The sequence below is a fragment of the Mobula birostris genome, chromosome 5 (genome assembly GCF_030028105.1).
Source record: "Mobula birostris isolate sMobBir1 chromosome 5, sMobBir1.hap1, whole genome shotgun sequence".
In the NCBI taxonomy this organism is placed as follows: domain Eukaryota; kingdom Metazoa; phylum Chordata; class Chondrichthyes; order Myliobatiformes; family Myliobatidae; genus Mobula; species Mobula birostris.
In genome coordinates this window covers 179,172,559-179,187,738 of record NC_092374.1, presented here as the reverse complement: position 1 = coordinate 179,187,738, position 15,180 = coordinate 179,172,559, and the positions used below count along the sequence as shown (strand labels likewise).

Genomic DNA, 15,180 nt, shown 5'->3' with positions numbered 1-15,180 from the left:
ACATTCTCTTGAGGGAATTTAAGCAGCTAGTGACTAAATTAAAAGGCAAAACCAAAAAGATAATGATCTCCAGATTGTTTCCTGAGCCACATGCAATTTGATACAGGGTAAATAGATCAGAGAACTAATGCATAGCTCAAAGATTGATGAGGGAGAAATGGGTTTGAATTCATGGAACATAGTCCCTATATTGGGGAAACAGGAAGGTGTTCTGACTGGCTGGGCTCCACATAAATTATGGCGGGTCCTAGCAAGTCACATAACTGGGGAAACGGAAAGGCGTATAAACTAAATATGTTACAGAAGTCTCCAGAATTAAAAATAAAGACAACATTTTATTAAGGAATGAGAAATTATCATTGAAAGGATTGAACAGGGTGATGAATACAGGACTATACGTTTTATATTTGAATGTACCCAGCTCATAATATGTAATAATGTGGATGATCTTGTAGTGGAGTTATTATGTTCTGGACATCACTGATTCGAGGCTGGAAGGAGATCATAGCTGGGAATTTAACATCCGAGAATACATATCAAATTGAAAGGACAGGGATAGTGTCTATGAAAAGTATTCACCCACCTTGGAAGTTTTCATGTTTTATTGTTTTACAACATTGAATCACAATAGATTTAATTTGGCTTTTTTTGACACTGGTCAACAGAAAAAGACTCTTTCATGTCAAAGTGAAAATGGAGTTCTGCAAAGTGATCTAAATTAATTATGAATATAAAGCAGATAATAATTCATTGCATAAGTATTCACTGCCTTTAACATGACACACTAAGTCATCATTGGTGCAGCCAATTGGTTTTAGAAGTCACATATCCAGTTAAGGAGTCCTCGCTATATATAAACCTGCATGCATTCAAGGTGTTTCAAATGATTGTAGTAGAAATATACCTGTATCTGGAAGGTCCAACTGCTGGTGAGTCAGTATCCTGGCAAAAACTGCACCATGAAGACAATTGAACACTCCAAGCAACTGTGCAAAAAGGTCATTGAAAAGCACAAGTCAGCAGATAGTTTCAAGAAAATTTCTAAGTCACTGAATATCCCTTGGAGTATAGGTAAATCAATCATCAAAAAATAGAAAGAAAATTGCACAGCTGTAAAAAAAATCTGCCCGCAGCAGGCCATCCTGAACAACTGAGTAACTATAAAAGAAGGGGTTGAGAGAGGGAGGCCACTAAGTGACCTATGACAACTCTGGAGGAGCTACAAGCTTCAGTGGCTGAGATGGGAGAGAATGTGCATTCAACAACTGTTGCCCGAGTGCTTCACCAGTTGCAGCTTTATGGAAGATTGGCAGAGAGAAAGCCACTGCTGAAAAAGAACTCACATGAAATCTTGGCTAGAGTTTGGAAGAAGGCATGTGGGAGAATCTTCCAGTCACCTGGAAGAAGATTCTATGGTCTGATGAAACCAAAGTTGGGCTTTTTGGCCATCAGACTGAAAGCTATGTTTGGCATAAGACAAACACCACACATCGTCAAAAATACACCATCCCTACCAGGAAGCATGATGGTGGCTGCATCATGCTGTGGGGATGCTTCATTGCAGCAGGCACTGGAAGGCTTGAGAAGGCAGAGGGTGAAATGAATTCAGCAAAATACAGGAAAATCTGGAAGAGAACCTGATGCAGTCTCCAAGAGAACTGCAACTTGGGAGAAGATTTGTTTTCTAGCAAGACAATGACCCCAGGTATAAAGCAAATCTACACAGGAATGGCTTCAAACCAACAAAGTTAATGTCCTGGAGTGGCCAAGTCAGAGTCCAGACCTCAATTCAATTGAGGATTTGTGGCTGGACATGAAAAGGGCTGTTCACTCACAGTCCCCATGCAATTGAACAGAGCTTGAGCAGTTTTATAAAGAAGAATGGGGAAAAATTGCAGTGTCCAGATGTGCAAAGCTGATGGAGACCCAGCCACACAGACTCAAGGTTGCAATTGCTTCAAAGGTGAGGTGCATCTACTAAATACTGACTTGAAGGGAGTGAATATTTGTGCAAACAATTATTTTGTGTTTTATATCTGTAATTAATTTAAATCACTTTGTAGAAATCCATTTTGACTTTGACATCAAAGAGTCTCTTTCTGTTGATCAGTTTCAAAAAAGCAAACTTAAGTCCCCTCTGATTCAATGTTGTAAAACAATAAAACATGAAAACTTCTAGGGGACGGGCGGGGGTTGTGAATACTTTTTAATGGCACTGTAAGTGGGTAGAAGTGGTGGTGTCTTTGTCAAATAATCAAATTAAATCCTGAGAAAGAAGTGATGTAAGATCAGAAGATGTAGAAACCCTGGCGAGGAGAGAAAAGAAACTGTGAGCATAAAAAGACGCTGATGGGTGTTATATACTGGCCTCTGAACTGTCGTCAGGTTGTGGGGTACAAATGATGATGGGAATAGGAAAAGAGATGTAAAAAGGCATTATGATGGCAATGTGATTTTCCATATGCAGAGAGATTGGGAAAATCAGGTCGGTGCTGGACAAAGCGAAAGAACATTTAGAATGCATATGAGACAACTTCCAATCTCACAATGGAAAAAGTAATTCTGTTTTAGATGCAGTGCAATGAAACAGATATGATTAGGGAACTTAATGTAAAGGAATACTTTGGAGGAGGTTATCTTAATACGACAGAATACACTATCAGTTTGAGAGGGAGAAGCTAATATCAAAAATATCAATATTGAAGTGGAGTAAAGGGAACTAGAGAGGTATAGGTGAGGAACTAGTCAAAGTTGATTGGAAGGGGACATGAGCAAGAAAGACACCAGAGCAGCAATGTCAGGAGCTGCCAGAAGTAATTTGGAAGGCTCAGGATCGCCTCATCTCAAAAACAGAAGGAAAGTCCAAGCAGAACCGAAGAAACAATATAATATATAGTGGGAAGCTTTTAAAAAATCCAATAGAAGTCACAAAAAAAAGCAATAAGGAGAGAAGATAAAATATGAAGGTAAGCTAGTCGATAGTACAAAAGAGGATACCAGGTGTTTGTTTTTACAGTTATATCAACAGAAAATAGAGGCAAGAGTAGGTATGGCACCACTGGAAAACAATGCTGATGAGGTAGTAATCGGGAACAAACTAATGGTGGACAACCTCAATGAGTATTTTGGTCAGTTCTTCATTGTGGAAGACACCAGCAGTCTGCCAGAAGTTTGGCAGAAGTGACTGTAGTCACTACTGTAAGGAATAGGTGCTTGGGAAGGTGAAAGGTCTGAAGGTAGATAAGTCAACTGGATTCACTAGATTCTGGAATGCATTGGGAGGTCTGAAAAATTGCAAATACATCTGCACTCTTTAAGAAGGGAGGGAAGCAAAAGAAAATTATTGGCCAGTAGATTGAGTACCGACTACTGTGGTTGGCATGATGTTGGAGTCCATCAATAAGGATGAAGTTTCAAGGTACTTGAAGGCACATGATAAAATGGTCAAAGACAGCATGGTTTTCTTAATGGAAGAGGAAGAGGAAAAGAGTGGGAATAAAAGGGTTTCCAGTGACTAGTGGCACTCTGAGGGGCCAGTCTTTTCTTGTTATTCTGTATGTCAATGATCTGGATGGTAGAATTGATTATTTTGTGGCCACGTTTGCAGATTGGTGGAGTTCAGAAAGCAGGAGGACATGGAGAGATGAAGAAAATGAACAAAGAAGAGGCAAACGGAATACAGAGCAAGGAAGCGTATGTTCATGCATTTGGCTGGAAGGAATAAAGGCATAGACTGGTTTCTAAACGTGGACCAAATTCAGAAATCAGAGGTGTAAAGGGACTCGGGAATCTTAGTGCAGGATTCCTGAAAGGTTAACTTTCAGGTTAAGTCTGTAGTAAGGAAGGCAAATGCAAAGTAAACATTCATTTCGAGAGAACGAGAATATAAAAGCAAGGATGTAATACTGAGGCTTTAGAAGGCATTAGTCAAATACCGTCGTGGAGTATTGTGAGCAGTTTTGGCCCGTTATCTAAGAAAGGATGTACTGGTGCTGGAAAAGGTCCAGAAAAGGTTATCAAGAATGATTCTGAATAAAAGGGTTAATGTATGGGGAGTATTTGATGGCTATGTGCCTGTATTTGCTGGGGGTTACATGGACGATGGATGATCTCACAGCAACATGTCAAGTACTTAATGCTGAGATACAATGAATGTGGTGAGGATATTTCCTATAGTGGAAGAGACAGGGACCAGAGGCCAGGTCTCAGAATACAAGAATGTTCCTTTTGAACAATGATGAGGAGGATTTTTTTAAGCCAGAGTTTGGTGATTCTGTGGAATTCATTGCCACAGATAGCTGTGGAAGCCATGCTGGGTATATTTGAAGCAGAGAATGAGAGAATCTTGATTAGTAAGGGTGTGAAAGACTATGGAAAGAATGCATGGGGTTGGTATGGATAATGAATCAGCCATGGTCAAATGGAGGAGCAGAGTTGATGAATGGCCTAATTCTTCTCCTATGTCTTCTGGCCATAAGGAATCATTCCACAGTATAATCATTATTTACACAATTGAACTTAATTTGACTGTTTCCTGTTGTTTTATTCCATAGACATCACCTTGTGGGATTCACAGACACTCAAAAACAACCTCAGTCATCGGGATCAGCCCAGCACTGAGTTTCACATCATCACATTGGACTCCATGGAGAAGAAAGCTGCCGCACTCAATGTGTCGGAATCACTGAAAGCAAGTCTGCTGAGTGGTGCAGTGGAGGTGAAAGGATCAGCAAACTATCTCACTGACACAAAGGGATCAAAACGACAGGCACGAGTTACCCTACAGTACAAAACAACGACCAGCTTTGAAAAACTGACAATGAGCCACTTGAGGAAGCTGAACATCAGTGACCCGAGTGTGTTTGACGAGGGGTTGGCAACCCATGTCGTTACAGCAGTGCTGTATGGGGCCCAGGCTTTCTTTGTGTTTGATCAAATGGTCTCCCCAGCAGAGAAACTGCAGGACGTCCAGCGTGATATGGAAGCAATGATTACACATCTCCCTGAGTTTGCAGTTCATGGGGAAGACTCACTGAAAATGACGGAAGAACAGAAGTCTAATTCTGAGAAATTTAGCTGCACCTTTTATGGTGATTTCTCACTGAAGAACAATCCCACCACATTCCAAGATGCCATCAGTACCTATGCAACCCTCCCAAGCTTACTGGGATCAGCTGGGGAGAATTCAGTGCCTGTGAGAGTCACACTTTATCCTCTCAATAAACTAAACTCAAGAGCCGCTCAGGTGGTGAGGGAGATAAATGTGGGTTTGATCAGTCACTGCCAGCGTGTCCTGGAACAGCTCAGTGAGGCAGTGATGAGATGCAATGATATGCTGAAAGACAGAGTCTCCATTCATTTTCCCGAGATTGGAGATGGGACAAAACAATGCCGAGAGATGTGCTTGGAATACAAACTGATGTTCCAGGGGACTCTAGCAAGAGTTGTGCCATCTATCCGGAGAGGTAAAGAGAAGAAAGGTTTACTGGTGGATATACTGAAGAACAGGGAACTGTCACCATTCAGTCAGCAGTCACTGGTCACATGGTTGGATAATAAGGAACAGGAGATGAAGGCAGTGGGACATTACCTCAGGATATTTGAAGATATACCTTTGGTGAAATCAAAGAGAGAGTTGGATGATGAGCTGATGGATCTAGCAATAGACTATGTAGTCTGCTTCACATTTACATCACTGCATCAGGATGATCTCTATCTGTCAGAGGCAAAGAACTACCTCCAATCTCTCACAGCTCAGAAAATGCAGTCACCAACTCCTGCTACTGGAGCCTCTGCGACACGACACAGCAAGCAGTGGTTTTTCCATCAGTCTGTTTCTCGGAAAATGGAAGAAAATTCTCAATTATTCCTGGACTTTGCCACAGCCAACAAAGCAGATGGAAAAATAAAATTTCTTGTTGCATCTGTGAAGGATGACAGTCAAACAGGAGCAGCTATTTACCTGTATCAGGTAGGGTTTCTGGAGAACCCATGCTTTGAACCCCCATCACAGCCAAGGAGACCAATAGTTCGTCAAACAACACATGACAGTGTGACACTGCAGTTACATCCACCCAGATATGGTGCCAGTGAGATTGTGGGTTACAGAGTAGAGTACCAAGGCCCCCAGCAGGAGGGATGGACATCTGTGGTTACACCTGATAAATCCCAGTCCTTCAAAATATCTGGGTTGCAGCCATACAAGAAGTATCATTTCCAATACAGAGCTGTGTCTAAGGCAGGTGTCAGCAAGGCCAGTGACAGCTCTCGGTACATCACTTGTCCTACAAGTTCACCTGGTCATCTGGCCTTCCAATATCGTTCACCAATTGCCACTCTGACTTGGGACATTCCAAAACAGATTGGAGATGGTGTTAAAATCGTTCAGTACAAAATTGAATATAAAGAAGAGACAAGAGTTGGGTCCCAAATGGAGTGTGGATTATGGGAGAAAGTGAGGACAAATGAAACACAATGTCACTGTGAGCTAAAGGGATTGAAACCAAAGAAAAAATACAGAGTCCGAGTGTCTGCTGACTGTGGGGAAGCAGGTTGCAGTGCAGCAAGTGATGAGCTTTTATTAGAAACAGTAAATGCACCAAACAGAATAGCCCAGAAACTTTGGAGAGAATCTCCATTGATATCCATAGGAGACCCCTCCATTTATAAAGTAAACCTAAAAGAGGAGATATTTCATGGTATGAAACACCTTGTGAAATGCTCCTTTGGAAAACCCAATACAAAACACAGAATGAAGACAATTATGGTTCTGGGAGCAACAGGGTCAGGAAAGACGACCCTCATCAATGGGATGATCAACTACATCTTGGGTGTGAAATGGAAAGACGACTTCAGATACAAGTTAATAGACAAAGAGACAGGAAAATCCCAGGCTGAAAGTCAGACATCCTCCATCACTGCCTATGAACTCCATCATCAGGTAGGATTTAAAATTGATTACTCTCTGACTATCATCGATACACCAGGATTTGGAGACACCAGGGGAATAAGCCAAGATCAATTGATCATTGAGCACATCCAAGAGTTTTTCACCTCCCCACAGGGTGTTGATCAAATTCATGCTGTGTGTTTTGTTGTTCAAGCCTCTTTGGCTCACCTGACTCACACACACAAATATAACTTTGATTCAATTCTGTCTGTTTTTGGCAAAGATATTGAAGAGAATGTTCTGATACTGGTGACATTTGCAGATGGACGGCGTCCCCCTGTTCTGGAGGCTTTGAAATTAGCTGCAGTACCAAGTCCCAAAGATAAAAATGGTATGCCAGTTCACTTCAAGTTCAACAATTCTGTCATATTTGCCCAGCGTCCGGCATCGGGAAATTCTGCTGATAAGGGTACTTCTGATGACAGCGGGGAAGATGATGATGATAATTTTGATGCAATGTTCTGGAAGATGGGAGAGAACAGTATGAAGAAATTCTTTCAGGCTCTCAACAAAGTTGAAACAAGAAGTTTATGTTTGACCAGAGAGGTTTTGAGGGAACGTGAGCAGCTGGTGACTGCAGTGGAAGGGTTGCAGGTTCAGATCCAAGTTGGCCTGACCAAACTGGAGGAACTCCGAAAAACACGACAAGTTCTGAACCAACACCAGATCGAGCTGGATGCAAATAAAAACCTTCACTATGAGATTGAAATTACATTTCCAGTAGAGGAAGCTATCAGTGGGACTGGCAATTACATAACCACCTGTCACTATCCCTGTGAGATTCCAAATGATGATGGAAAATCTGGGTGTGCTGCAATGGACAGCAATGGGAACTGCACTGTCTGTCCCAAAAAATGTGTCTGGAGTGTTCACTTCAACCAGAAATACAGGTTTGACTATGTAACGCAAAAGGGGAGGAGAACATATGATGAGCTGGAAAAAAATTATGAGGTGGCCTGTGTTGAAAAGGTGATTCAGCAGAATATCATGGAGAGTCTTGAGCAAGAGCTTGATGTGGTTCAGAATGCAGTGCTAGAGCTTATTGAACGATTATCCATGAGCATTAGGAGACTTGAAGAGATAGCTCTGAGACCAAATCCGTTATCCACCCCAGCTTATATTGAGCTCCTGATTCAGTCTGAGAAAGAAGAGGCCAAGCCTGGGTTCCTGGACAGTATTCAGGCACTGAGGGAGGTCAAGGAACGGGCAGAGTTAATAGAGAAAGTTGCCAATGTGAATATGTCATCAGAGGAACAGAAGCAAAATCCAACAGAGTCAAAAAAAAGCACTGGAAACTGGGTTAGAACAGGCATGGCTCTCATTCTTTGTTGGTTATCTAACCATATACAACCATGTCCAAAATGGGACGTAGATGTTTCACCCAGCTGATAAACAACCAGCTGATTCCAATTCACCCTCTATCTTCTCCACCATCTGCCCAGAGAGTTTAAGACCACATCTTCTTTCCTCAGCGCTGCCCTCCCTCAGATATGATGTAAGTCCTGTTCTTCAGCTGTTTCCTTGACTCCCTGTACTCACAGTGCAGGATCTCTTCCCCCCTTTCTACCTGTCATTGGTTCCACTGTGCACCTCGACCTCTGGCATTTCACCCTCCCTTGATATTCCTTTGCAGCCGAAGTGAGACATACATCGGTCCTGACAAAGGGTCTCGGCCTGAAACATCGACTCTACCTCTTCCTAGAGATGCTGCCTGGTCTGCTGCGTTCACCAGCAACTTTGATGTGCGTTGCTTGAATTTCCAGCATCTGCAGAATTCCTCGTGTTTGCGTCCATACAAATTGGTCTTGAATCACTGAGCTCTACCACTTTAGACTCGTTGTCTATGACAATATCAGACATGGGAAAACAACAGCCAGACTGTCCTCTTCAATACATTTTGTTACCTCTTCAAAAGTTGTGGTGATAGGGGATTTTAATTTTCCGCATATTGATTGGGACTCCCATACTGTTAAGGATCTAGATGGGTTAGAGTTTGTAAAGTGTGTTCAGGAAAGTTTTCTAAATCAATATATAGAGGTACCAACTAGAGAGGATGCAATATTAGATCTCCTATTAGGAAACAGGTTGGGACAAGTGATGGAAGTGTGTGTAGGGGAACACTTTGGTTCCAGTGATCATAACACCGTTAGTTTCAGCTTGATCATGGATAAAGATAGATCTGGTCCTAGGGTTGAGGTTCTGAACTGGAAGAAGGCCAAATTTGAAGAAATGAGAAAGGATCTAAAAAGCGTGGATTGGGACAGGTTGTTCCCTGGCAAGGATGTGATTGGTAAGTGGGAAGCCTTCAAAGGAGAAATTTTGAGAGTGCAGAGCTTGTATGTTCCTGTCAGGATTAAAGGCAAAGTGAATAGGAATAAAGAACCTTGGTTCTCAAGGGATATTGCAACTCTGATAAAGAAGGAGAGGGAGTTGTATGAAAAGTATAGGAAGCAGGGAGTAAATAAGGGGCTTGAGGCGTATAAAAAGTGCAAGAAAATACTTAAGAAGGAAATTAGGAGGGCTAAAAGAAGACATGAGGTTGCCTTGGCAGTCAAAGTGAAGGATAATCCAAAGAGCTTTTACAGGTATATTAAGAGTAATATGATTGTAAGGGATAAAATTGGTCCTCTTGAAGATCAGAGTGGTCGGCAATGTGCAGAACGAAAAGAAATGGGGGAGATCTTAAATGGGTTTTTTGCATCTGTATTTACTAAGGAAACTGGCATGAAGTCTATGGAATTAAGGGAAACAAGTAGTGAGATCACGGAAACTGTACAGATTGAAAAGGTGGAGGTACTTGCTATCTTGAGGCAAATTTAAGTGGATAAATCCCCAGGACCTGACAGGGTATTCCCTCGGACCTTGAAGGAGACTAGTGTTGAAATTGCAGGGGCCCTGACAGATATATTTAAAATGTCGGGGTCTACGAGTGAAGTGCCAGAGGATTGGAGAATGGCTCATGTTGTTCCGCTGTTTAAAAAAGGATCGAAAAGTAATCTGGGAAATTATAGGTGGGTAAGTTTGACGTCGGTAGTGGGTAAGTTATCGGAGGGAGTACTAAGAGATAGAATCTACAAGCATTTAGATAGACAGGGACTTATTAGGGAAAGTCAACATGGTTTTGTGCGTGGTAGGTCATGTTCGACTATTTCTATTGGAGTTTTTCGAGGCGGTTACCAGGAAAGTGGATGAAGGGAAGGCAGTGGATGATGTCTACATGGACTTCAGTAAGGCCATTGAAAAGGTCCTGCATGGGAGGTTAGTTAGGAAAATTTGGTCGCTAGGTATACATGGAGAGGTGGTAAATTGGATTAGACATTGGCACAATGGAAAAGCCAAAGAGTGGTAGTAGGGGATTGCTTCTCAAAGTGGAGGCCTGTGACTAGTGGTGTGCCACAGGGATCAGTGCTGGGTCCATTGTTATTTGTCATCTATATAAATGATCTGGATGATAATGTGGTAAATTGGATCAGCAAATTTGCTGATGATACAAAGATTGGAGGTGTAGTGGACAGTGAGGAATGTTTTCAAAGCTTGCAGAGGGATTTGGACCAGCTGGAAAAATGGGCTGATAAATGGCAGATGGAGTTTGATACAGACAAGTGTGAGATATTGCACTTTGGAAGGACAAACCAAAGTAGAACATACAGGGTAAATGGTAAGGCACTGAGGAGTGCAGTAGAACAGAGGGATCTGGGAATACAGATACAAAATTCCCTAAAATGACGTCACAGGTAGATAGGGTCATAAAGAGAGCTTTTGGTACAATGGCCTTTATTAATCAAAGTATTGAGTATAAGAGCTGGAATGTTATGATGATGTTGCATAAGGCATTGGTGAGGCTGAATCTGGAGTATTGTGTTCAGTTTTGGTCACCAAATTACAGGAAGGATATTAATAAGTTTGAAAGTGTGCAGAGAAGGTTTACAAGGATGTTGCCAGGACTTGAGAAACTCAGTTACAGAGAAAGGTTGAATAGGTTAGGACTTTATTCTCTGGAGCATAGAAGAATGAGGGGAGATTTGATAGAGGTATATAAAATTATGATGGGTATAAATAGAGTGAATGCAAGCAGGCTTTTTCCACTGAGGCAAGGGGAGAAAAAAACCAGAAGACATGGGTTAAGGGTGAAGGGGGAAAGTTTAAAGGGACCTTTGGGGGGGGTGGCGGGCTTCTTCACACAGAGAGCGGTGGGAGTGTGGTTTGAGGTGCCAGATGAGGTGGTAAATGCGGGTTCTTTTTTCACATTTAAGAATAAATTGGACAGATGCATGGATGGGAGGTGTATGGAGGGATATGGTCCGTGTGCAAGTCAGTGGGACGAGGCAGAAAATTGTTTGGCACCACCAAGAAGGACCAAAAGGCCTGTTTCTGTGCTGTAGTTTTTCTATGGTTTCCAATAGGTGAAGCATCTTTTCTCAACAATACTTTTTTGATAATGTATGAGTAATCACCAACTGAGCAAACATGTATGATTCATGTCATTCAGATTTTGTTTCTGCACAACCTCACATACTTGTACTTCCCTGGTTTATCAGTGCTACCATTCTGCAATACAACTATCACATTAACTGCTCTTTGGCCACCTTCCTGTTCACTTGTGGATAGGTTAATAAAAAAAGTTTCTGCCCCAGAGCAATCGCTCACATACCCCACATAACAGACTGGGATACATCTTAGTTCCTGGAGGTGAAACTAAGATGATACCAAATATGCCTTTTTCAATGATAACCTGCTCCATGAAGAGGTTGTTCCCAATGGAATCGACTTGTTTCCCGGTTACCCTTACTATGCTCCTTAAATGCTTTCAGATTGTCCATTAGCTTTTCTTTCTATTTCATTTTCATGTTCTCCTCTATACCATCTGTTCAAAGTAAAGTTTATTATTGGAGTACGTCCATAAAAAAAAACCCTGAGATTGTTTTTTCCTGCAGGCATACTCAGCAAATCTATAGAATAGTAACTATAAACAGAATCAAAGAAAGAGCAAGAGCACAGAAGAAAACAAACTGTTGAAATGCAACTATAAATAAAATAGCAATAAATAACAAGAGCATGGAATAACAGGAAAACATGATAGATGCTGCTTTCCTACAACAGCATTTCATGTAGATGTGCTCGATGGTTCGGAGAGTTTTACCCATTAAGAACTGGGCCGAATCCATTACCTTTTGTAGGATTTTCTGTTCAAAGGTGTTAGCATTCCCATACCAGGCTGTAATGCAGCCAGTCAACACACTTCCAATACACATCTCTTGAAGTTTGCCAAGGTTTCTGATGTCATGCTGAATCTCTGCAGCCTTCTAAGGAAGTTGAGGCACTGTCGTGCTTTCTTTGTAATTATATCTATATGATGGATCCAGGACAAGTCCTCTCAGTTAGTGACTCTCAGGAACATAAAATTGATTAATGGACTCTCTGTGCAAGCTCAGACCTATTTGCTGGGAAGAGAGCATCTTGTTCCAGGAGAAATATGTTGGGTCACCAGAGACTGAAATTCAAGGAAAATGAACACACCTGCCAAATACTGATCAGGGTATGCAGAACGAGGTGAGTGTGTCCAAATGGGATTGGGAATGGTGATGAGGTGAGGGAGAAGGAGCGGAGAGCAGTGTAACAGGTAAGGTGAGAAAGAGAATGTGATGAAACAGGGAGGGAAGAAGAGGAACAGTGGGGACAGAGAATGCAAGAGCTGGGGTGTGGAGGGGAAGAGGAGCAACAGGTAGGAAGTAGTGGGAAATGTGGGAGAGTGGCACACATCGGAGAGTTGGGGAGAGGAAGTGAAGCCATGGAAAAGTAGGAAATATGATGAAAATGTCCAACAACTACTTCCATATCCCTTCTGGAACAAGGTGAAATTTTCCCCTGCAGTGTGAACTTTAGCTTGTAGTTGTTCAATTAGGTAATAAAGGCGTCCGTTAGCCGTGCGAGACCATGGTTCTGTGCTTGGAAAGTCTTCACTCTCCAGGGCGCAGGCCTGGGCAAGGTTGTATGGAAGACAGGCAGTTGCCCATGCTGCAAGTCTCCCCTCTCCATGACACCAATGTTGTCCAAGGGAAGGGCATTAGGACTCATACAGTTTGGCACCAGTGTCGTCGCAGAGCAATGTGTGATTAAGTGCCTTGCTCAAGGACGCAACGCATGTTGCCTCGGCTGGGACTTGAACTCACGACCTTCAGGTTTCTAGTCCAATGCCTTAACCACTTAGCCACGTGCCCACAATCAGGTAATACAATGTTTACTAACATCAGTACCAGTCTCTGTGGTTCTTGCTTCTACTCAGAGAAAAGATATAATGCGGTTATTTCTCTGAATTAATAACATAAATGAAAGTGATGAAAACTGAACACAATACTGCTGTGAAAACTGCAAACATTTATCACAATCTCTGGAAGAAACACAGCTTTGTAAAATAGGCATAAAAGATCAATGATGGTTTGATTCAAAGAAGCACAAAGAGATTTAGTTCAGTAAGAATACAAAGAACAATAACATAAATTTATGTCAGTGTAATGGAACATAAGGACAATCATCACAAGTTCCAGCAATGACAGCTCACAGTCTGGTATAGGGCCCGGCAGAGAGAGCGGGAGAAATCCAGAGTCTGGCAGGAGTGGGGAGGGGAGGATGGTTACAGCAATGGAGAAGGGGAATTCTTATTCTGACTTATCCACTTTCCTTCCAGTCCTGATGGAGGGTCTCGGCCTGAAAAATTTAACTGATTACTCTTCTCCATAGATGCTGCCTCCCCTGCTGAGATTCGCCAGCAGTTTGTGTGGTTTTGCCTTAATTATCACTGATTTTTTTTTTCTTTTAAATTGTACCTCAGATTGTTCATATTCCCTCAGCCGACTTTACCACGGCCTGTCAGTGGGAATAGTGCCCACTTGGACCACAACAACTGGATCATTCCTTTCCATTACCATGTTTCCCTCCAGCTCACAAGGGAAGATCCTTACCCAGTGAGGAAGCGCAACAACATAGGGTTTTTCTACTGGAGAGGGAGGGGCTGAGTTAGGGGAGGAAGCTCCTTAATTTCTTTTGACAAAAGTATATCACCTCAGAATACTACATGAATGGCAGCAGAGTCACTGATGTCAAAGTATGAGATTCAACAGTATGGAAAGTATTGACTATGCATGTAAAGAATAAAAATGCATTGAACAGTTTATTCTAGTAAATAGCCTTTTATTATGCGGAAAGTTTGTTAAAGAAAAACACATTTGAGGAAGAGAATCAGAGGGATGTGTCTGTCTCCTGAAACACATTCTCCAAACACCATCTCATCCATGATGTGGCCCAGTCTCCAGCAGTTGCATCATGTTGCCTGGACCACATACCGTCTGCTTGGACATGCCTATTCTATGTAATGAACGAGATCAGATTCTGGGAAATAACACTTTCAGCCTGGTACACTCCTCACCCAACATTCACTCCACCTTAAAACTATTCTCCAATGAGCAGAAACATTGACAAAACACTCACCAATCACTGACCTGCTGAGCTGTGATGTCGTAAGTCAGCCCTGAAGACCAGAAGTAGCTGTGACCAGCTGTGTCACCCTTTTAATTTTTAATGCAACTTCTTCTGATTTCAACATAGCAAACCTTTCCTGCTTTTCCACCCCAACCCCCATTGCTGAACACTGGACCACCCTGAGATCAATGCTCAGGACACAGCCAGTGCTGGTCTCTGCATCAATGCCTGTTTGAACAGTGCTCAGTGCTGACTGATTGCGGTGAAGACTTTTCTTCACAATACCCAGGCACTGTCTGGAGGCTTCCTCCATCTCGACATCCAAGCGCTTGCAGATTTCAGTGTGAAATTCTCCTTTACCACAAATGTGTACTGGGCCAAGCTGCTGTTTCCTGTTGACACACGCTCAGCTCTTCTGGATGTTTAGTAGCTTGTATATGAGCTGTCATGGCTGTTACCTGCCCCCTCATTTCCTGTTAACAATAACAAATATAATTTATGCTGTCATTCCTCATTCCCTGTGAAACAGAATCACTTTACCCTTCTTTAGACCAAATCAGCATTGTCATTACATACCTACTTCACCACTCTCTGCTTCTGCTGGAAATTATTAGAACTGAGTGCACTGTTCAGTGTGATTTTGTATCTCCTGATCATCCTTTTCATTAAGGCTGGTTGTTCAGAGGTATTTACCCTGTTTCTTTTATTTTCTCTGTGGAAGCAACTACCACAGAGACAGATACTGAGATTATTGA

The 15,180-nt window shown here is 42.2% G+C and overlaps 1 protein-coding gene across 1 annotated transcript in view; it reads left to right on the top strand.

Annotated features, from left to right (window-relative positions):
* LOC140198079 (uncharacterized) overlaps positions 1-14,106 on the top strand; it is a 31,341-nt gene extending 17,235 nt beyond the window's left edge. Inside the window, exon 3 of the mRNA XM_072258955.1 lies at positions 4,554-14,106. Coding sequence (XP_072115056.1) covers positions 4,554-8,338 — 3,785 coding nt within the window. The 3' untranslated portion in view covers positions 8,339-14,106. The remainder of the gene's footprint in view (positions 1-4,553) is intronic.
* The last annotated feature ends 1,074 nt before the right edge of the window (positions 14,107-15,180 follow it).